General features: G+C 50.0%; 1 protein-coding gene, 2 long non-coding RNA genes and 1 pseudogene across 3 annotated transcripts; 2 read left to right on the plus strand and 2 right to left on the minus strand.

Moving 5' to 3' along the window:
• Window positions 1-1,234: 1,234 nt before the first annotated feature.
• On the plus strand, window positions 1,235-1,757 carry LOC146755194 (uncharacterized). The gene is made up of 3 exons (XR_014938311.1): window positions 1,235-1,270; window positions 1,373-1,495; window positions 1,712-1,757. It is a non-coding gene; the product is annotated as an uncharacterized LOC146755194 (long non-coding RNA).
• Window positions 1,758-1,786: 29 nt separating this feature from the next.
• Window positions 1,787-7,085, plus strand: LOC146755195 (maestro heat-like repeat-containing protein family member 7; annotated as a pseudogene).
• Window positions 7,086-8,047: 962 nt separating this feature from the next.
• On the minus strand, window positions 8,048-15,690 carry LOC146755196 (man(5)GlcNAc(2)-PP-dolichol translocation protein RFT1-like). Its single transcript, XM_085526215.1, has 8 exons — window positions 15,592-15,690; window positions 15,013-15,147; window positions 14,241-14,319; window positions 13,053-13,183; window positions 11,786-11,930; window positions 11,068-11,173; window positions 9,744-9,993; window positions 8,048-9,293 (listed from the first exon to the last, which is right to left on the minus strand). Exons 2-8 carry the CDS (start codon window positions 15,046-15,048, stop codon window positions 9,129-9,131), a joined length of 912 nt encoding a protein of 303 aa, XP_085382341.1. The 5' UTR covers window positions 15,049-15,147; window positions 15,592-15,690; the 3' UTR covers window positions 8,048-9,128.
• A 362-nt stretch (window positions 15,691-16,052) lies between these two features.
• Window positions 16,053-17,162, minus strand: LOC146755197 (uncharacterized). The gene is made up of 2 exons (XR_014938309.1): window positions 17,122-17,162; window positions 16,053-17,012 (listed from the first exon to the last, which is right to left on the minus strand). It is a non-coding gene; the product is annotated as an uncharacterized LOC146755197 (long non-coding RNA).
• Between the last annotated feature and the right edge of the window lie 6,343 nt (window positions 17,163-23,505).

Genomic DNA, 23,505 nt, shown 5'->3' on the forward strand with positions numbered 1-23,505 from the left:
CACCAAGAAAATAATGGGAATAGCTTCATAAAATCAGGCAGCTTCACCCAAATTTCATGTCAGGTCCATTATTCTTCCTATTTTCAGGAAGAAAGGTTTTCCCTTATTCTTGTAGTTTTATTTTCTTTTCCTTTCATGCAAGCAGCTTTGTAGCTTACAAATTGTTTTCTAATCACCTCCTGGTGTGGACAAATCACACAGGTTTGACTCCATGTTTTACATAGTTACCATTTTATCTTTGTTCCAGTATGGAACTGTACAGTCATAGAATGGCCTGGGTTGAAAAGCATCTCAAAGATCATCCAGTTCCAACCCCCTGCTATGTGCAGGGTCGCCAACCACCAGACCAGGCTGCCCAGAGCCACATCCAGCCTGCCTTTGAATGCCTGCAGGGATGGAGCACTGCAGGGCTGGGCTGAGGGCACAGCCCTTCCACTGCAGGGTCACTGGGGAGCCCTGAACGAGGGCCAGGACTGGGGGCCTGGATGGGGTGCTTGGGCTCTGCACACCAAGCAGGGCACACTGCACCATCCCATCCCATCCCATCCCATCTCATCCCATCCCATCCCATCCCATCCCATCCCATCCCATCCCATCCCATCCCATCCCATCCCATCCCATCGCATCCCATCCCATCCCATCTAGCTCAGCAACAGCTAGAAACACTGCTGCGTTACCAACACTGTTTTTCTCCTAAAGCCGAAACAGAGCACCAGATGCCAAGAAGGGAAAATCAACTCCGTCCCAATGGAGACCAGAACATGGTTTAATTTGACAGGGGGGGATGCGGGGATGGACTGAAGAAGGACTCCCGGATCCCAACACTGCAGCTGTGGCAAACACACACAGTGAATACAAGGGCTCCTTCCAGACCGAACCTGCCCAAGGACAGGGACGGCTGTGGGGCTCTGGGGCGAGCCCAGGGCAAGAGGAGGGGTTCTATGTGGAGGCGGATGGAACGGGGTGAGATCACAGCCCCGTTACAATGGGCTTTGACCACCAGGAGGCAGAGCTGGAACACGAGGCTCATTCGCCGCTGTTCCTCGCTGCGAGATGGAGCAGAGACCCCCACTCCGAGTTCGAGAGGCTTGGCCAGAGAGGCGCGGAGCATCCCGCACCCCCGGCCCCGCAGGGGCCCGGCGAGGTGCATGGGGTGCAGCCCCAGCAGGGGCCCGTGGGCTCAGCTGAGGATCCTTTTGCCTCCGTCGTGTCACCTCAGGACGAGGATCCCCATAGCTACATCGACGCCTGCTGTGCATGCAGACCGCAGGTAGTGTGCACTCTGTGCTTCCATGGCTGCCCCTGCCCGGCTGTGCCCAGAGGGTGCCGGGGTCCCCCGATGCCAACCCCTGTAACTCCCCTCCTGTCTCAGACACAGGAACAGAAGCTGCGCTTTCTGGCCTGCGTCCGCACTGCCTGCACAGCTGCCATCACGGACAGCGTGGTCCACAGCCAGCTGTGTGACTACGTGCTGAAGGTGGTGCTGTGCATTGAGGTAATGGAGCACTGCAGGGCTGGGCTGAGGGCACAGCCCATCCACTGCAGGATCACTGGGGAGCCCTGAACGAGGGCCAGGACTGGGGGCCTGGATGGGGTGCTTGGGCTCTGCACACCAAGCAGGGCACACTGCACCATCCCATCCCATCCCATCCCATCCCATCCCATCCCATCCCATCCCATCCCATCCCATCCCATCCCGCTGTGCCCACAGGCGCTGCTGCAGGAGGAGCCCGCCGAGCACCTGGACACGGAGCTCCAGCAGCAGGCCATAAGCACCATCGCCGCCATGAGGTACCGCCCCAGCACGGCTTTGCCAGCGTGGAGGCATCGGTCCCAGCCGGGGCCCTGAGCGGGACAGGCTGCAGGGCACAGGGTGCTGAGCGGAGCATCACACCTCTGCCCTCTCTCCCCTCGCAGTGGAGCATGGCTGCTTCCAGAGGAGAAGAACGGTCTCCTGCGTGCCTGCCTCGGCAGCGTCCTCCACCTCCCTCGCTACGAGGACGACGCGGACCTGGATGCGGCACTCTACGTGGAGGTGCGCATCAGCTGAGCCCTGGGGACGCTTCCTGGGCACCAGCACCCGGGATGCCCCTCTGCTGCCAGCAGGACGCAGCTGGGCAGGCCGCCCTGACGCCTGTCCTCCTTTGCAGACCATGGAAGCCCTGCACCACCTGCTGTAGGTGCTGGTGAGCAGCGCTGGCCGCTTTGTCCTCGTGGAGCTGCAGAACATCATGGAGGTTTGGATGTGGCAACGCTGGGGTTTGCGGGGATGGTTCAAGGCCACAAAGGAGGGATCCACACAAGGTCCCCCCAGGGCCTGCTGCGGGCAGGGGGTGCTGGCCCAAAACTAGCCCGTGTGGTGTTAGAGGGATGGGTGGGGAGCAGCGGGAAGATGGCAGGGCTGCAGCAGGACAGGGACGCAACCACCCACCCCGCTGCAGCTGGGGAGCAAGGGGAAGGACGAGTGCCCCGTGCTGTGGGCACAACAGCAACTTTTCTCTCCACAGCTCCTGCTGCCCTTCACCACGTGCCAGCTGGCGGCCGTGGAGGAGAGGGCTGTGGTGTGCATTGCCAGGCTGCTCGCCTTCAGCAACACCTGCGTCTTGCCTGAGGTAGGGAGTCCCGGCACGCTAAGCTCTGGGACCACATCCTGGCTCCCCAGCCAGAGCCCACCTGTGTCCAGGCTTGCACAGAGCCCGGGCTGGGCCCTGCTGCCCACTCAGCCGTGCTGCCTCTCTCCCCAGCTGTGCACCTGCTTCGTTGGAACCGCGGTGTTCCAGCACAAGTGCCAGGAGAACCAACGCTTCCCCGTGCTGGGAAAGCTGGTCGGACACCTCATCCTGTCCTGCACTTCCACGGATGACAGGACCAGAGATGAGGCGATTAATGCTGTTCATCAGCTTTTCATCTTCATCGCTGCCCCAAGTGAGAGGAGTTGTGTTGGGCTAGGTCCCTCCAGATGCCCAGACCCCTCACTGACACCGTGTGTGCTCCTGTCCAGGACTGCCATGGCAACCGGAGGAGTGCACAGTACCACAGCTCTGGGACAGCCAAACTTCGCTCCACCAGGAGGTTTCCCGTGAGGACAGAGCCAGAAATATCTTCGAGGTACAAAGAGCAAACCCTGAGCCCACAGGAGAACCCAGGCCTGCAGTGTCAGGAAGAGTGCACGCACTGTCCCCGAGCAGCCCTGGTGCCTTTGGGGCCCTCACGCTTCATATCCCTGGCATCACCCAGCACAGCCTCTGCTCCCAGTTCTCCTGGGACACCTGCACAGCTGAGCAGCCAAGCAGAGGATAAGTCATCCCTCCTCTCCTCCCTCCCACAGGTCCTTCTGAAATACCTCCTGTACCCTGAAAAGGTCAACATTTTACTCACAGCCATTGAGAGCATGAAAGCACCGAGCCTCCACAGCACCCAGCTGGCTGCCCACATGGTGGATGTGCTCGCAGGAGAGGCTCGCTTCCCTCCACAGCAGGTGGGAACCTGCTGCTGCCTCCGCTCCAGCCCTGGGGGCTCTGCTCCATCCCTGGCACTGCGCTTGGCCGGCAGGCAGCAGTGGGGATGGCAGCAGGGCCCTGCTCTGGTGCCATCCCATTCTCACCCATGCTCCCCCCCTCCAGGTGCAAAAGATTGTGAAGGCGATCCACAGCAGCCTGCCTTCCATCAAAGCCAAGCCAGCTCTTGAAAGCCTGAGCAGGGCCTTGCTTGTGCTGGCCAGCAAATTCCCAAAGGAGATGGTCAGCAGCCTGCTGGTCTGCTCTCTCACCTGCTCCAGGTATGGGGCCACAGCCCTCAGGGTTCCTCTCCCCCCCCTCCCCACCCCACGGCCGTCAGCCAGGCAGGAGCAGCCACGCTGACAGCCCTGGGGACCTGCAGAGTTGCTGTCACCATGTGGAGGGAAATGCTCTCGGAGTCTTCAACCGTGAAGACGGTGCTGCAGGAGGTGTTCCAAGTGCTCATAAACCACACTCTGCAGCACACCTCCCCATTCATCAAGGAGAGGCCACGTGTCCTTGCCCTGGCCGTGAGTTCCTCATTCACCCAGCTGAACCCCAGCTGAGTCCCCACTCCCCTTCCCTGTCCACCCCCGAGCCTTCTTCCTGCCCTGGGATGCATCCATAGACCTGCCTGGGGCTCTGGGGGTCTCCCTCCCCCCCCCTCCCTTTCTCCATCCCTACACTTCTAAAGACAGGATGGAAACCCAGGGGACAGGGCAAGAATCATATCTGGGTGCTTTCTGCAGGCAGCAAGGATCCTACCAGAGATACTCCAGCTGCCTCTGGTCCTCAAGGAGGCTGAAGACATCTTCCCCCAGCTCTTCCCAGCCCTTCTCCTGCAAGTGTCCTTCACCACGGAGCTGACGCTGCAGGAGGTGGAAATCTTCTGGGAGGGGCAACAGCAGCACCAGCTCACTCCCATCAGGTGCCACATCCCCGTCCCCCTGCTGCACCCAGGGACCCGGTGCTGGGGCTCCTGATGTGACTCGCACCCTTCTCCACCTGCAGGTCCGCGGTGCAGTCCTTGAAGGTGCTGCTCTGCAGCGTGGGCCTCCAGAAGCAGATGGAGGCCATCCAGGAGCAGGGGGGCTGGGACGCGCTTCTCAGCACTGTGACCCACCTCCAGGGTGTGCAGGTGGTGGCCAGGTGGGAGCCCTTCCTTGTGGTGTCATGGGGGTCCCCAGTTCTAAGCCAAACTGCAGCCACAGCACCAGAGCCTGTGGCCCCTGCAGCAGTGGCAAGAGGGCTGCACAGCCAGAGCTGCGTCTGCCTGGTTCAGGGCTCACGGTGCCTTCTTATCCCTGCAGGGTGATGAGGGAACTGCCTGATGCTCTGCGTGACCCCATCTTCCAGCAGCTGGTTGAGCTGCTCAGCACCAACTTCTACTCCTGGGATATGGTGGCCATGGTCTTCCTCGTTGAGGTGAGCAACAGCTGCAGAAGCAGAGAACACTGGAGGCTGCAAGGCCACTGGCAGCACGAGCCCTGCTGCCTCCCTCGGGGCCTGCTGTCTTTCCCCAAGCTGACTGTTAGATCCAGCACTAAGAGCCACGTGTGTTGTTGCAGATGCTGGAATGCATGGACCTCAGCAAAGAGCTGCACCGCATCATAGGAATCTTTGCCCATTATCTGCAGAGCAAGAGGGTGAGCATGCAGCAGCTGGTGCTCAGGGGCATCCTGCAGCTCAGCAAGAGGCAGGACACGGTGAGCAGGGGTGGCCAGGAATGCCACAGGTTGGGCTGGGCCTGCCATGGGGCTGTAGCGGGGCCATGTACAACTCGGCAACTCTTCAGGCAGTGAGGAGCTGGTGCGCTCTGCCCACCCCATCACTGCCTGCTATTCAGGGCTGGTACTGGAGTAGCCTTGCCCTCATTACGCTTGCTGCCGTACCTAAAGGATGGGGTGTTTTTCCCCACAGGCAAGGACAATGATCATCTTCCTGCCGTGCATCATGGAGCAGCTGCAGGATGCAGATAGTGACATCCGTGCCACGGCCCTACCAATATTCAGCAACCTGCTGCACCTCCTGAAGGAGGTTAAGCTCAGCGTCATGGCTCTGGAGCTGGCCGGCAAGCTCCCAGCTCTGCTTAACGATGTAAGGATGATAGGGAGTCCAGCACACGAGGGATGTGGCTGCCAGCCCAGCGTGCCCATGCCTGCTGCCTTGTGACAGCGCACCAGGGGTCTTTCCTGGCCGCTCACCAGGTTCAGGCACTGCGTGGTCCTGGGCAGACTTTCCGCTGGGCAGAGCTTGCACACTTTGGAGCAGTTCTGAGGGCATCCTCAAGATCTGCATCCTCTCAGCTCGGAGATTTTGCCCCCACTTCACTGGTGGTGCTGTCCCTGCTTGCCATGGACTTGGAGCTGCTGACACAGATGTCCTTCCTTCCTCCTCCACAGGAGTCCGGCACGGTGCGTCAGCTCTCCATCGACTTCTTCCTCAAAACGCTGAGCTTTGTGGAGGGCCAAGAAAAGAGGAAGATGCAGAAGACGGTGTGCAGGAACCTGGTCCTGCTGTATCTACACCTGCACGATGAGGAAGAGAACGTGTCCAAGGTGGGAATCAGGTTCATCTGGGGGAGGGTGATGCTGCTCCCGTGGTGCCCCCCATACATCAAGAGTACTGCAGCCCACAGCAGCATCAGCCCCTGCTGCTGCATCCTCCCTGCAGAGGGGCTCTGGGGACACGGGCTCTGCGGCTGCTCGGGCTGCGGTGCTATCTCAGCTCTTTGGCAGGCCTCCCAGAAAGCCCTCCTTGGTGCTGCACGGTTCCTGCGCTGGAGGAAGCTGGAGCACCTGGTGCAGACAGAGCAGTTCTGGCAGATCAGCGACTGCATGGTGTGTATGCGCAACAGTATGCCCATTCCCACACCCCAGGACAGGGTCGGGACCAGCCTGCACTGACCTCACATTCTTCCCTCTTCAGCTGACCAAGAGGAGGAGACAGAGTGCAGCGCAGGACTACCTGGGCGACTGCCTGCTCTACCTGCAGAGCCTGCAGGAAACCCTGCGACTGGAGGCCGTGAGGTTCATCGGTGAGCCACGAGGCTGAGCTTCCCCCATCCCCGGCCCTCCATGCTGCACCCACGGAACAGCGGGGGTCGCTGACGGGGCTTTGTGTTCGCAGGGCTCTTAGGGCGGCACATGAGGGATGAGCAGCGGGCTGACAGAGAGCACATCTACCAAAGTAAGCCAGGGAGTGGGATGTTGGGGCAGCCAGCAGGTGACATGCCTGTCCCTCGCTCCCTCCTGCCAGAGGGGAGAGCTGGGTCATCATGCCTCTCTGTTCCTCTTATCGCAGGCCTTCAGGGAATGAAGCATGACCCCAGTCCAGCTGTCGCTTCCTTGGCCCTTCAGACGCTGAAGATCCTGAAGGAAACGAGGCCACATCCACAAGGAGCCATTGGGCAGCTCTCCACCAGGCTCCGTGGCACATGGAGGAGGTGGCGCTCCTCCCGGGCAGACAGCTGAGTGCCCTGCAAAGCTCCCAGCATCTCCTGCCTGCTGCTCAGCCCCACTCCTCGGGCACATCACTTCCCTTTGCCCCATCGCCCGCACAAATTGTGCTTTTGGAAAGTAAATGGGAGTCGTTAGGACTGGCCCTAGTATCCAGTTTTCATAGTGACTGGGCCCGTGTGCTGCTTTGTAACCTGTTATACTGCAGATAACAGCGGAGCGACATAATGGGAGAATTTCTAGCATTTCCAATGCAGTCTCAGGAACTGCAATTATTAGGCATTATCCAGGTTATTATCCAGTGTGCTTCTATTTTATTAATAAATTGGATGTGAATCAAATAGGATCTAATGTTACCAATGCTGGAATCTATGGGAATAGGCATTTGATGTGTTAGTAATGCTGGTTACAATGCTGTTAGCCTACCAATGAGCCTTTTCTAAATTGGAGAAGACAAAACCTGGACAGAAATCTCGGGTGAAGGGGATGTTCCTGTATCATAGTGTGATCACTTCCTTTCAGCCCGCTCATCAGGATTTGTAAACTATGACCGTGCATCACTTGAGACAAAGCTGTTGGGTGCACCTGGGCTGGAGTCAGGGAGGTCACAAGTACCTGATGGGGGCGGTCACATGTACCGGTATATACTATTTGTTGCAAGGCATTAAATTCGTTCTTTTGGCATTACGCACTGTGTGTGAGTCTCATCTGTTCCCCATGTGCGGAGGCACGGTACTTTCACACGCAGCCTTGACTTGTCGCCGGATTTGGAGGCGACAGTTAAGAAAACATTTCTAACAGAACCAAACATTTCTAACGGTACCACAGCGATACCAGAAAGCATTTCACCCCGTCAGCTCTGTCCATTGGTACCAACTCCTCACTGCCATTGGAAGTGAAGATGCTTCTAGAGCTGTCTCAGGACCTGTGGAGTTTGCTATGTGATGACAGTGAAGTCTTCATGCTGTACGTCTCAGCACACTTGGCATTTCCTGCTCCACTCAAACCATGTGAAGGGAATGCTGGTTGTTACAACGTGCTGCTCGTATGCTCTGAAGTCACATCTTAGACCAGCAATACGACATGGCGCCCTTAGGAAACAAAATTCAATGCTTTATTGCTTCTGAGCATTGACATTTTCAATAAATTAAATCAACACAAAGGTTTATAACAAACACAAAAAGGAGCAACCAGATGAAAAACCTCGTTGTAAGAAAAAGCAGCATTTTTTTAATCCAAAAGCAAGAGATCCAACACGCACAAACCCAGAAGGAAATCTCATTCAACATACACAACATTCCACTTTGCAGAAAGGCGAGACAAATCTGCTCATAACTGCACTGATCACCTCAGGTAGGAACAGAACAGCAGTGAAGTCAATGATATTTAACTCTACCTTCTGGAACTTGGACGTGACTGTAATTCACAGCTGTTGTTTGGCACTGCTCAAAAACCCACCACACTTCTGTCTAGAGAAAAGCTTCAGAGCATTTCTGACAAGCTAATCGATTCTCTCCTTACATGAATGATGCTGACAGAAGTAAACTCACACAGCCAGCTTGGACTTGGACACGCTGCATATTCCAGTAGCTTCCCTGCAAGTACCAGAACTGTCTGTTTAATGCTTCTCACTTCAGGGCACCGATAACTCAGGTTTTTCTGCGCTGCATTACGTTCCACTTTGGTACTGGTTTCGTGCTTGGTCCTCGCTCCAGTGTTTGCTTCAGGTTTTGGTTCTGGTTTTTGTTTTTCAACATCAAACCATTTCTTTGCTAACTTTTTCAACAGCCCACCATCCTCAATAAGGGTATTCTTAATTACATGTTAATTAAGACGTAAGCCATACAATGCCTTCATATATGTCTCCCTACCAGTAAGAATGGGAGCTCCCCACATTAATTCTGGCCATCAGTTCATGTCAGGCAGGTGCACTACAGACCTTCATCACCAACGAGGCTGTTGGAAGAAAAGCTAAGAACGAATGATGCATGAAGAGAAAATTACTCGGCTCTCTTTCACTGTACAGAGTAGTTTAGTCAGCAACCACTTGTACTGTCACTATCAATACTTCCAACAAACTCATGTGGAAACCTTTATCCAGGCAGACCCGTGCAAATAATACAACCCTCCATAATTGCAGCCACGAACAAGAATTATTCTGCCCACGAGCATTTCATGTTCCTTTCTTCATATACTGGGAGAGGAACTGGCTTCTGACAAAGTGGACCAGCTTGGTCTCTGTGCAGAACATGGTAATGGTGGTAGCTGCAAAGCACAGCGCCCCAATGCTGATGTGAATCAGCCTTGACATCCAACCCTTATCGCAGCAGAAGAATGCCTAAAACAAAGGAAACCAGCAACTGAAGGAAAACCAGTTGGCACAAGGTAGACCAGCTACATACATGATAGATGTTGTTGTTTTATTCCCCCTGCATTGCTTTTTTATTTTTTAACCGAATCTTTAGTGACCATTTCTTTGCACTATCACCATCAATTACCAAGAACTAAGAATGTGGATATACAGATGGCCAGCAGAACTGTCTGACTCATTAGGTACACAGTTCTCTGCCACCTGGAGAAGGCAAGCAGGCACACATCTGAAGATCAATATAATTGCATGTCTTTGTTTCATTTTTAATAGATCTATACGCAGCCTTGCAAGATGTAATGGAAATCTCCAAGGCTATGGTTGTAAGCCTTTCCTGTTGATAATATTTCTTTCCTTCTGGTAATGAAGCCATCTGACAAACCTCCGCAGTGAAAGGAACATCCCGAGGCAGATACTTACCTCTGAATAAACAGTAATTCCTCCACTTATGACATAAGCGAGTATTAAAAACGGTGAGGGAAGCAAGCCTGTCAAAGGTCTGTAGGAGCTTTCCTTGAAGTACTCATAGATGTACTGGATGCTGTGAGCAATGCGAATACCCATATTAAAGCAGTTGGCAAGGATGAAGCCAACACTTCCGTGCCAGCGGGTCAAGAAATAAGAGATGCACAGGAACACGAAGGACAAGGCCAGCATAACAAAATTGTACCTAGGAAGAAGAAACAATATAAACAACATATGCAGTTGCACTATTTAATTACTAAACTCATTTTCAGAAGATAAAAATCCATTCGCTTTCTAAAACATGGGAGCAACAACTCCTGTCATCTGCTAACAGCCGGCAAGGCTGAGAAAAGAAATGCAGCACAAGAATGAAAAATACGTTGAGTAAACTAAACCAACAACTACTTTAAGTGAAGGAAATTCTATCCTACTATTCACCTGTGCATTCACTTCAGAAAACCTACTAACAATAATTAGCAGTATCAAACACTGAGGACTTTTTCCTTCTCTATTCGGTACTGAAGAACAATAACGCTCAATAGGGTGACACTTAGTCCTGCTCCAAAAGTGGCTTTAAAGAGAAGATCACACTTGGAAAGGGGGACAAAAGCAGTCCTTGCACATCTAAAAAGAATTGCTCAATTGCTAAACTGCTAAAAGAGGATCTCTTTTAATTAATGACCTAAAAAAAATAAAGGCCTAATTAATTTGGAACAGAGCTGTAATAGACAACAGCCACAGAAGTGAAACAAGTCCGATGGCAGCCATCAGGTTGCAGTGCCAACACACCATAACAGAGAACCAAGAAAACATCCAGGCTGCAAAACATCACAGGAAGTCATCTTGTCCAGAGCTCTCCTCAAGGCCGATAAACCACTGAACTCATGTCATCCCAAATGTGATCTATAGAAACTGTGACTGAGAAGTTTTAACAGCTGCAAGACTTTAAGGAGTTTAACATAACAGTCCACCTTAAAAACTGAAGCTTCTATTCACGTACATGTACAGAAAATAAGACTTCACATTAAATTACTTTCCCAGTTTGCTGTGTATTAAAAGCTAATAACCTTGTCAGTTCGGATCCTTTTTACCCAAAGGTTTAAACTAAAGCTTTTACATCGAGGTCTGCACACAGTCCTTAAAACGACTGCAAAAAGAAACTGCCTTCTCAGTAACAGAAAAGCATTTCCAAGCGAATATCCAAGCAGAACAATTGTTCCCCATTTGCATGCTTAACTCCATGCAAATCACACACAGATGCACTGGGGGTACTCCTCACCTGTCCACTTCTTCTTTGCACATCGAAGCAAACGTGAAACATTCTGTTACTCCATTGACAGCAAGAAATAGGACATACAACGAGTAGCACCGGAGAAGATCGGGACCTACAACAAAATAAAGACAGCAGCATTACAAGGATAAAGAGATCATTATTTCTTTTATAAAGCCACAGTTTCATACTCCACAACAGAAGCTGTAACATTATCACCGATGATAACAGCAACTTCTGTGTCCCTTTGAGAAGCTTCTGGTCTGGACATCTTGACAAGATGACAAACAGAATAAACAAAGCAAGGGGAACCCAAACACAAAGTACAAGGCGGCAGCAGCTATTAATGTAACAGACAAGATCTCCTCCACAAAAGTGGTGGTTGTATTTATTGGGCCATAAGCTGGTACACGTGACACAAGTCAGGAAAAGCCAATGCTTTATCCTTCCTTCCTTGTAAACCTCCTAATATTGTTAAAACTACTGCTGGGCTACATTCCAGCCTCTGCAAGCATCCCTGCAGGTAACTTTGGGAGCTGTGGTGCTACAGTTGGAATATTCTAAATGCATGCATCTACAGGAGGGCAAAGCAATCAAATAATTCTACCAGAATGAGGCTACTTGAAGCTCCTTTTAACCTGAGCTGATTTTTTTCAGACAGAAAGCTGACCGAGCCAAGAGCTCAGAACAGAGCTGAGAAACAAAAAACACAGCTAAAGCTTTTTACCTGTTCCAGAACTGAGCATTGAACCTCCATAAATATCCAGAGCCAGCTGAGAAAAGGCACATCCAAAAACAGCAATGGTAAGGCCAATCAGAAGCACCAGCTTCAACAGCAGTTCTAACACATTCGAAGCCATAGCAACATCATCCTGGAGAAAAAAACAGAAACAAAACAACAAAACCCAGCAGTCAATTACACGAACTAGAACCAGCACAACTGCTGCTGTCACCAAGAGAAACTGTTCCAGGGGGAAAAAGTCCACTGGCACAATGCAAGGCACAGCCAAGACTATTTTTTGGTATTGACACACCTACACACTTGGTCCTGGCTTCCAGCTGTGCTCAGGTATTCTTATTCTCTTCCGTATTATATGCAGAACTCTCAACAAAGATCAGCCATTGACAGCTCTGTTTCAGGGCTTAAGGAAAGGGGCAAACAGCAGCCAGTAAATAGCAAAGAAAAGCACAGCATTTGCCCAGGGCCACAGCCTGAATCACCAAAAGGGCCACGTCTTCATTGTTACACTGGACTACAAGTTTCGCCACAGCATAAGGAGCCACTTGTGAGTTCTGTACATGGTAAGATGCAGCTGCCCACACCCCTCATGAGGAGTCAAACCTCCTGCCAGGTGCACGGGATAAGCCCACACACAAACACACCATGAACACTCCACGTCAAACACACACACAGGTACACCTCTGTCAGCCTACCATTAACGTGAGACATGACACTTGGCTGACTGGGACCTTCCTATCTGACCAAGAATTTCTTCTAGAGCATACAGAAACCTCTCCTTCATGTAACCATCGTTACTGCGCAAACAATCCCAAAGCTCAGCCAAAACACAGCTGTCTTCCTCTGGAAAGGGCACCCTCTGAAGCGCTCAATGCTTACCAGCCTGTTGTATTTTCAAGTCAGTCAAATATTGTCAAGTGCCACTTATTTGCTGGAAAGAGATTGAACCTACAGTAATTGCCTCAGCACAGCTGCACAGACATGGTGCACAAGCACCATGCTGTTGGAGTAGAGGATTTTAACTTCAATTACCAGACAATGCAGCATTATGTCATTGCACCTCGTAACTCCTACTTCGCTACCTTTTTATCCATTTGCTTTTTGTCCAGACTCCTTCGGCATGGTCTCCACTTCAAGTTTCTTTCCAAATATCTTTACACTCAGTTATTTAAACACACGTCAGTCACACTCCTGATACAATTGATCTCCAACAGAAGGTAAGCATTTCATGTGGAACCAATACTAACAAACGTACCTGCTTCTGATCCTTTACATTCTTCCCTCTTTCCAATACTTGAGTGAAAAAGACATAAAAACTCTCTTCAATAGGCAAAAAGATGAACCTGGCCACCAGCGACCCGAGATTATTCACGATATCATACACACCTTCACAAACAAAACACACCAACAAGCTGTCACTTTTTTTCTGGCACAAATTCCTATTCCACATTTCTGATAAACAAAGAGAGAACCAGTGGAACTTAATGCAGCATTAGAGCAAATCTAGCAATAGCCCCAGACACCCCCAGGCAGCCCCTTCAGTTCTTACTACAGAGGAAGATAAAAGATCCAGATGCAAGAGAATCAGCCTGTGGCGCAGCCAGTGCTGTCACCTGAACTGCTGCTGCCATTCATTACTCTGTAAGGACACTGCTTTTATGGAGCACATTCAGTTGGAGATGTGATGCTACAAACAACAGTGTTCCTGCTGTAACAGCTAACAGACTGCAAAGGAAGACAACAGGGCCAAGAAAATGAAGAGAAGGAACTGCAATGTATCAGATACTATGCTGCCTCCTTCCAAGTTTTTAAAACAGAAACAAGACGCACAGCAGAAGAGGCACAACTGCCAAGTTTTGATCCAAGGGAGAAGCATTCCTTAAATCCATGACCCTCAAACAAGTTGCTCTGGTTTTGTTTCTTGTTTTTGGTGTGTGTTATATTTAATAACCATTTACCCATCATTCTCTGAAATGCACCTCAACGTCCCAGCGCCACTGAAATCCTCCAAAATTTTCATGTTATTTTCAAATGGTTTCTAATATTTTCAGTATTTTCAGAAGCAGACAAAAAGGAGCAACTAGAAAGTGATGTCATTGCTGCACAGCATCGCCACACTCACCCCGATCGCCAAAGTTTATCACATTCAGAAAAGTCATCACGTATCGCTCACCTGAAGTTGAAAACACAGAAGTAAGGACAAACCCCCACATCTCTCCCCGTGTGTGTCCAGGCCCTGCTAACAGGACGCATTCCAGAGACATGTCCAGCAGGACGGTACAGTTCTGATCCTCCACAAACCTTCCGTAACTGCACCTGGGTTGCCAACACCTGCTGGTGCCGCTCTGACCACCATCCCCTCCCAGCCTTCCCAGGCTCCTTGTCCATTTTGTGACCTGTATCCACTTTCCTTCCCCCAGCATTCCCACACATCGAGCCTCACCCTCTGTCAAAATCTGCTTCAGGAAGGACTGTTTGAAGAAGCTCCAAGTCAGCCATGCTTCCTTCCAGTTAAGGAAAGCCTGCAAAATCAAAGAAGCAGCGTCACCCTGGTCTGGCTGACTTTCTCCCTTGTGGAAAATCACCATCTTTGCAGATACACAAAGGAACTGCATAAGTTTTCTACAGAGTAAATCACTCAACAGTAACCAGAGAGGGGGAAAAGTTGTTTAGCAGACCAATATAACTCTGCCCCTCACAGTACTGTACATCTTTCAGTGCTCTTCAAAGCACTCCTGCAAGCCTCACAAGACAGAACTGCCTTCATGTCCTCAATCTCTCAGTCTCTTCCTCATCTTTGCCTTTTCATTTCTTTCTTTGCCCCATTTCCTTTTTGGAGGACATCAGAGATCTGAGTATCTGCAGGACGCTGTGCACCACCACGTTCTGTCTGAGGAGAAGTTGAAGTACCAGCTCTGTAAGACAACCCTGGATTCTCTTCTACCTGATACCAGCTCACTCCCTTTAACACTGTAAATGTTCCATCTCCAATCAACAGATGAGGCAGCCAACGAGGCCCAGAAACAAAGAGCTCCAGGTTCACTGTGGTTTTCTGACAAGGATTTGAATGCAACAACTGTGAATGGAATTTTATGCAACCATGCTTCCTAACCAGCCATGGTGTCCAGGAGCAGAAATAATCTCTCAGTCACTCCATCAACTCCAGTTTTCAAAGCGCTCTCGTCAAAGACTTAAGAATGAACTGTGTGACCCACCTTATCCGCCATCCAGTTAGGTAACAGGCCTTTCATTCTTGTAATCGGAAATGACTTCTTTGTTGCTTCAGGAGACCCCAAGAACTTTGCAAAACAAACCACATAGCACAGCACCAGAACACTGGTGTACAAAAGCTGGAAAGACAAGGAAGGGAAAAAACAAAGAATGAGTGAGAACTCAGTGAGAAGTGAAGGCAGTTCTTCCTCCTGTCAACTCTGAACCTAGCTGAAGGCGTTACTGTAACTCCCCTCCCCACACACAGAGTACTGTTGATTTAAATTCATTTTAATCAGCAGATCAGCATCACAGCCCTCTGCCCTCAAGAACAGCTAAAGCACACACAACGTAACAACCTTATTCACAAAATGTACCTTTAGGCACACAACAAAGGTGCCCATTAAACTGACTGGGCTCAACGCGCCAAGTAACGTCTATCACCAAAATCCTTCACATTTAAACCCTCACCTCGGAGGAACATTCTCTCACCTCCTCAGTGTTATCTAGCAGGTTAAATGTCACAGACAGCAGCAAAGAACATTTCAGAGCAAGAATTTATATACAGAATACAGGAAACTTACCTGAGCCAAGGAAAAAATGTGAAGGCCCCATTGCGGATAAAGGATGACTAAGATAACTGTCAAAGTGCATTTTGACACTATCGAAAGGCTTCCAGCAATTACCTTCAAGAAAGAGAAAATAGACAACGCTCATTTTTGCCAGCTTAACCACCTACAGGAAGGCAAAGCACTCCAGTTTCACACACACAACCCACAAAGGACCTGTAAGGCATTCACAGTCAGTGTGGCTACCACAGTTCTGCTGCTGCATTGACCACCTCACGCTGCAGCATCTCTGCACATTCTCAAGTCTTATAGGGCACTTTTCCCCCATCACACTGCCCCGCTCCCTTGTGTGGGACCCACATGGGAGTAAATCCTGCTTGGCACAATCGTGACCCCAGCTGCTGCATTTCACAGCCTCACACCGACAGTGAAAAGCAGAAGTGTGGAAGGCGTCTGTGCCTCCCTCTGAGCAACACTTGTGATTATACATTTAATGAGCATTAGGGAGGTAACTTCTAAACAAATTAACTTCCTTTTTTAAACAGGAGCAAATTAACGTTACAAATACATTATGACTACATCGTACAGCACGAAGCAACCCATAGCTTCATTTGTTTTTTAAGCACCCCTGAACATGCACAGATCCAGTTCAGGAATCTGGTCTTCATTTCCATTACGTCACTTTTTCAGCACGAAGTTTCTCCGTCCCACACAGCCCTATGCTCACAGCTTCCCTACTAACCTTAAGCCTTACAAACAGGTGAGCCTGGGCTAAAACCCAGAATGGCTCCCCTAGAAGCTCAACAACTGCAGAGAGGCCAAACGCCACCACGCCAGCCTGATAGTGAGGAACCACGGATGGATCCGGAACTTCAAGTACGTGCAGCCAGACGAAGCCCAGGAAAACAGACCAGAAGACACCAAGAGGGACTCTAAAAAGTTAATGTAAAAACAGTCAGGTTTCCTTCAGCAGAAAAAAGAACAAGAGAAAATCTGATTCAAATTTCCCACGCTGCTGTACTTTACGTATGTCGAAAGAGATCAGACAAACTCATTGCTATTGTAGCTACAAGTTTTGGTGTAAAACCTGTCAGTGCGAGCTACTACTTGCAGCTATGAGTCTGATAGCCCCAATGTAACTGTTACAGTGAGCCTTCCAGGCAACGGCAGTGGAGTCAGCAGAAGAAAACATGCACGGCATGCAGTGCAGACACGGGCTGCAGACACGGGCCGCCTCGTGCAGGTCCCGCTGCAGGACCCGCCGCCTCCTCCAGCCGGAACCAGGAGTGAGCTCTAAAGCAAAGCGGAGCCGCTCTCACGTCAGCCACAGCAGGTTGATGGTCGCGGCCCAGCTCCGCTCCGCGCCGCCGCTCAAGCAGGCCCTGCGGAACGCCTCCCTGGCCAGGAACACCGCGGTGGAATAGAGCAGCGTCAGCCTGCGGGAGACACGACGGGACACGGGGTCGGCCCCGCTCCGTGCCAAGGAAACCCGGCCACCAGAGGCGGTTCCCGGCGGCTCCCATTGCCGGGGCAGCGCGGCGTCACCTCACGCTGACGACGTCGAGGAGCTCCCTGGACAGGTAGCGCAGCGTCAGCGCGTTCAGCCCGAAGGTGACCGCCCAGAACAGCACCTGCGGGGGAACGGGGGAGGAAAGCGCTGCCGGGGGGCCGGGCCGGCTCCCGCGGGCGCCGCCCAGGAGGGCGAGGAGCGGGAGGAGGCGGGGCCGGGGGTCCCGGGTCGGCCCGCACCTGCAGCAGGGCGCTGGACGAGGCCAGGCGGGCGGTCTGACGGAGAGCACCGACGGCCGCCATGACACCGAGCGACCGGCCGGAAGGACGGCGTCGCGCCGCGATTACATCACGAGGGGGCGGACGGCAGCAGAGCTGAACCCGACCCGTGTGGTGCCTGTCAGCAGGTGGCGGCGGGGTGACACAGCGGGGTGTGCAGCGATACAATGTACGGCCTCAGTGTGCGGGGAAATGGCAGCCAGAGGCGTCCAGCTCCACTTGTGAATGTGGATGGAGCACAAGCAGCGTGTGTGAGCGCAGTGATGTGGTGCATTGCAGCACTGGGGGCACGGACAGGAAAGAAAAGCCCCAGATCTGGCCATGCAGCTTTTAGCAGCGCCGCATTCGGCTCTTGTTCTTTGCTGGCCAAAACACGGAGCTGCTGGTAGTGACAGTGCTGAGACACGGCGCTTTGTAGCTGACACTGCTCCACACAACTGTGCTGTTGTGCTCTTTGCACCCGGTGCAGTTCCCATGGAAATAAACGGCAGGCATTACTTTTGGAGCAGCCCGTACAATACAACTTCACCACCTCATTTTATCTGTGCCTTATCATCCTACCTAAAATGTAAGACTCTTTTCTGAGAATCCAATAGTACCGAAGGTTCATCGTAAGAGACACTTCAGGAGTCACCTCAGGCTGTTCTAAGCGGTAGAACACTCCCATCGCATCCTGAGGAATGTGGAGAGGTTCAAAGAAGAGGCTCTGACCCCACGTCTGAGGCTAAACCAGCACTGACATCCTCCGTGCACACCATACTCCTAACATTCCATGTCTGATGTGGAGCAAACTCCTGTCCATCCGCACACAAAACCTGATGCGATCAATTATGCTGAAAGCACAATACAGAAAGCAAAAACCTGTTCTCTGTCTGTGGCGAACCTGAAATCTTTCCAACAGAAACAGAGCCCCACAGCATCCCTATGGGAGCAGCAAGGCACAAATGCCACTTCTGACTACTGCAGTGACACCATACCCCGAGCCTGTGACTTGAATCACTTCATCCTCTCACAAACATTACATTGTACAGAACGAAACCCCGTAATGTTGTCAGTAACGTTTCCGAAGGGTATATGCAGGTTCACTGCAGCCTAGGAGAGAACTAGCCAGGAAACCATGAAGTCAGCCTTGCTTTTTTATTGAATTATGGCAGTTTTCCAGACCTTTGTGTGATTATTAAAACAAAAGAGAGAACTGTGGTGCTTAACAATGAGATCAGATCAGCGGTACAGAGAGTGGAATGTGTAATTTGCAACAGGGGAGGCCCAAAATCAGACTTGCCTTGTTAAACCATACAGATAAAAGGGTGAGCAGCCCTTTTCACTGTGCAACACTGGGTTTTTCAACCAAATCCATGTGAGGCTGCTATGAGCTTTGCGTGTCATTTTCTTGAAGCACATGACGACTCACCAATAAAAAGTGAACTCATTCAGTCTGCTGGCTGTTTTGCAGCCCAGGCTTACATTTGGTCCCTTTTTACCTCTGAGCCAAAGTCTAGCATCGTTAGCAAGAGGCCAAGCTAAGACATTTACTTACACGCAATACCATTTAACCACGTTAATAATGCAGGACATCAGGTGGTTCCAGCTGGGTAGTGCAGTGAAGACATATCAGCTATTTGCTCAGAACTGAACTGAGAAAACAGAACACTTCATCTTTGCTAACACCATCGTTACTGTCCGTGTTCTACACACAGAAGGTGTGCCCACGTGAAGAACACGCTCTGTGCTAACTGTGGGGCACAGCACACTCCTCGGTGGCTGCTCCTGCATTGCTGAAGGAAAGCAGTCTTTGTTAGCAGATCTTTTGCTTGGAAGACAAACCAAACAGTTACTTACACCAGAACACAGTAAAGCAAAAAGAATAATAAAGTTACTTGAAAAGTGATTGTGCAGAATGGACAAGGGAGAAATGCTCAATACTTGCAGAAGTAGAAAGAAAGGTCCTGAAAACAAGGGAGAATTCTGGCATCACTTATTTTAAAAGAATGGTGACTCAGTATTTAGAAAAGAGGTCAGGCACTGGATTTCACAACCACATGTGGAGAACACTACAGAGGAAACTGGATGGGTCTGCCAAAGCAGTCAGTGTAGGGCCGAGAGCTGCCTCCCCCACACACACCGAGGTGGATTCAAAACAAAAAAACACAGAACTCTCCTCTGCAACTATTTCTGAAGTGTTTGACCAGCAGAGTGCAAAAACCAGCAGCACTGAACTGCTACAGGGACCGAAATGTGCTGACATCACCAGAGCCAGGTGGGCAAATCCGAGACAGCTTCGTGTGTTACTGCCCATCCTGTACCCAGCTGTGCATAAATAGGAAATGTCAGTCTAACTATTCCAATGCAGTCTGTAAGGTGAACAGACAACACGTGGAAAAGAAGGACTCCCCAGTCTTCTCCTGGAAGTGAATGAGAGGAATTTTATGGACAACAAGGAAAGCATATTGATAGTCAGAATGCTTGTACAGCACATGCATGCTATAAACTGCACTGTATTCCACGATACTGTCTCATCCTTGTTGCTCTCCTCTGGTGTTTTCAGCCTGGGTAACGTCAACTGAAGCAGCACACCTTACAGCACACACCGACATAACTAAACACAAGTCACAAATAAGGGAGAAGTGGAGCAGATCATTCCTTTATAAGATTAAAAAACCATCCTGGGGATTTTCTTTGAAACTTATGCCATGCGGTTCCTGAACTTCCTTTTCATCCCAATGGTTCCCAAACACTTTGTCCTTCACAAGACCGTCTTCCCCCCCTGGGGAAAACACAGCATTTCCACTGCTCAAGCATTACAGCTGGAAGGCACAGGACAGGAATTAAAGCACACTTCACTAAGTGAAACTGTTAACTGCATTTAGAGACTGAAATAATGCAGAAAGCCTAAAAGAATGAATGTCCTCTCCTTGCAGAAATGGATGGAGGTTTCAAGAACCAAAGCTCACCATCTGTCTCCCTTTCTGTCACTGAAGGAGCACGCCAGCTCCTTCATAGCATGCCTCTGATCCTCTCGTTTTCCAAGGCAAAAACCTAAGAATGACTCTCACAGGACTCATTAAGGCTGCTCCCCCCTCCAAGCAAAGAGTAAGCACAAGTAGAACTCTGCACAGTGCTCCCAGGAGATGCATGGGAAGACATGTACTGAGGCAGCCAACGCAGCTACTTTCACCTCTCTGGGAAACAGACTGAAAAAGCTGAGGCTGAAAGGACAAATGATGTTTTCAGTTTACTGCTTTAACTTCTCAGCTAAACAGCAAGGATGAGCTGTCCACAACTACGAGCAGTTTTGCTAGTAATTCACATGGCCACTCACTGGAATGAGGGACGCGCTGCTTAGTGACTTGTGTATAGAAGCAGGGAGCACACACATGTCATACAGCACAGGGGTTTAACAGCCAGTATCCTTACGGTGCTTTTTGAAAGCAGCCAGGACAGTCAGGTCACAAAGATCACAGCAGTCTTGACTGACTGATCTTCACTCACAGAGGGGTTCTTGAGATCTTTCCTGTTGCATTATAAAACGATGAGCATCAGAGCTCACACGTACACCTGCACAGTGGAAAGTACCCAACGTTCATTGAAGTCATCCAGGATGCACGCAGCATTCAGAGATTCCTGGTCCTTTTACATACCCACAAAGCACTGTGTACTTGGAAGACAAGGAAGTGGTGTACAGACACACACCTGTGATTGCTTGGCCCCACTGATGCTGTTAGCAGCCAGGTTTGATCAGAGGCTGAGCAGTCAAAAACTCTTTCAGAATCTTATCCACCATCCTCTCTTCAGCTCCCCTGCTGGAGCTGTTTTCACATCCGTGAAAATCTATTAAACTCTAATGTTTGCTTTTGTAACAAAGTCCTCCAAGACTGCAAACAGCCTTCCTTTTCTCTCCCTTTTTACTGTTTAATAACTTGTACAGAAATAGCCATGCTGCAGATCTGACAAAAGCCAACCCACCACAAACCGTGAAACAAACATGCACATAAAAACTTGGGGCAGGGGAGGAAACCCTCCAAAAATCCACAACCTATTTGAGACTTTATAAAGACTCCTCCCAGCCTCACCATGGGGTGTTTGGCCTCAGCCCACCCCCCACAGAAAATATTCTCTTTTTTCCCCTTGTGAGAATACTGACAAATGTGGGTGGCAGCCTGGGGCTCTTCTCCTGGCTCACAGCATTGCCCAAACACACACAGCCCGCCTCCATGCTAAAGTAAAACTGCAGCATTAAAATATTTCTGCGTGCTGCATCTGTTCTCACCACCCACAGTCTTGCTCCTGCCTTGCTGCTCTTGCCTACTGGCGTGAGTATTCCAGCTTTAGGTAGAACTGTTTTAGGGATACAGGCCAAGAAGGTTAACGACAGTTAGCTTTTGTTGTTTGGGTTGAATATGGTTAAAATCTGTGCCCACACCCAGTATTAATAAACAGGCTCAGTCCGTGGCAGTGGACAGGTTCATCCCTGCAGAAGAGAACTGCCAAGTGAGTGCCAGCAACTACTCCAAGTCTGTGCAGCACCGCCTGCAGAAAGTGCTCTGTACTCTTCCTTACTGACGTTCTTGGGTTGGATGTCTTTGGGAAAGCTGCCTGTTTTCTGTGCTAGGATGACCAAAATCAAGCAGCTTTCGACTTCCAAATCCATCCACAGTCCAACTAAATCTTGACAATGAGAAGTCCCTGTTCTATAGCTCTACTACATGGACACTCAGCTGCTGGTCCAAACGTGGCACTCTGAAATTATGCAGGTTCTCAAGCAGCTCTACAATTACTGGAAAGTTAATTCCAGAACTGCTGCAGTGAATTGTTTTTAGCAGCTATTAACCTATGTAAATGTCCATCTGTTCTGATTCCTTTCCACTGCTGAGTGTCCAGTGTCTGTTTTGTGATTTGAAGGTGACTGAACGTTACAGTCAGCTGTGAACAGGAAAGGTAACGGGTCACTAAAGCACACAGAAAGTCAGCATCGTTTGTAAGGTGGAAATGAAAAACCATAGTCTTCATTCTGATAGTCCCTCTCACTACCAGCCTTTATTACTGCTGAAATGAGAAAATCAGACTAGAGGGAAAGTTGTAATTAATGGAGTGGAATTAATCCAGGTCACTCTATTACTCTGGCTTTGCACAAGGGTAACTCTACTCCAGTAACTTCAGCTGAGTTTTTCTGGCACAAACCCACTGTAAGCAAAAGCAAAATTTAGCCTCTCGTTTGTTCTCATTAGGCTCCTGGCCCTTAAGCATCAGACTGACTGGAAACAGTTTACAGCCTTCAAGTTAGAAAGGAGAAAAATCTGACTAACAAGAAAAACACAAGTGTGCCAAATAAATATGGTACTGTTTTATAGACTACAGGATCAAAAAGATGCAGAAACACTTGTCTTAAAAGAAAGGTGACAGGGCTTAGCAAGAAAGCACTCTTAATGGCTATAGCTGCTACTGAAACTGCTGCCTCTTGTCACTAATCTTGGGCAAACTGCTTTTTTTTTCTTTCCTCTTAAATGGAAACCATAATCCTGCTATGAAGCAGAGCAGCCACGAATTAAGAGTTTTGGTAGCTATTATAAAAGGTTAGATTTTATGACAGATAAGACAATATTTCTGAGGTTTCTTAAAGCATGACTGTGATGAGAATGACGATAAAAGCACCCCGTGTATCAGGGTGAGCACAGGAGACATTACATATTTTGCAGTCTAAAAGTAGCAGAAAGCTTGTTAGTTTTGAAGTGACTTGGAAACAAGCTGGCTCCATTTTGCAAAGGTTCCTCCCTGTGCTGCCAATCACAGCCTTAGACTCCTTTTCTAGGTCTCTGTCTCTTTATTAGAGCAAATAGGAAGCGACAGTAATGACACCAATGATGGATGCAGTATCTGCGATACATTTTCTCCCATTTCTCTCCAGGGATTGGGCTGATTAACAAATCTGAATTTGTGTTTGCAGTCACGGACTATTTATGGGGCTTGAGAACGTCAGCAGTCATGGAACTTCATACCATATATTTTTCATCACCCCTTTTTTTCCCAGAGCAAACAGCCTGTTCAGGAATGACCACGGTTTTGACTGTAATCATTCATCTAACTGCTTATTTGTGCCTATTTGTCCCAGACACATAGAAAGGCTTGGATTGGAAAGGACCTTAA

The sequence above is a fragment of the Coturnix japonica genome, chromosome 35 (assembly GCF_054131305.1).
Source record: "Coturnix japonica strain WE chromosome 35, WE-NBRP24, whole genome shotgun sequence".
Lineage (NCBI taxonomy): Eukaryota > Metazoa > Chordata > Aves > Galliformes > Phasianidae > Coturnix > Coturnix japonica.

What these genes read in the sequence shown, in the direction of transcription:
- LOC146755196 (XM_085526215.1), bottom strand. Translation starts at nt 15,048, where the DNA reads ATGAAAGGCCTGTTACCTAACTGGATGGCGGATAAG. An exon ending in CTAACTGGATGGCGGATAAG is followed by an intron (nt 14,320 to 15,012) that starts GTGGGTCACACA and finishes TTGATTTTGCAG; the next exon opens with GCTTTCCTTAACTGGAAGGA. An exon ending in AATGCTCAGTTCTGGAACAG is followed by an intron (nt 11,174 to 11,785) that starts GTAAAAAGCTTT and finishes ATTTTGTTGTAG; the next exon opens with GTCCCGATCTTCTCCGGTGC.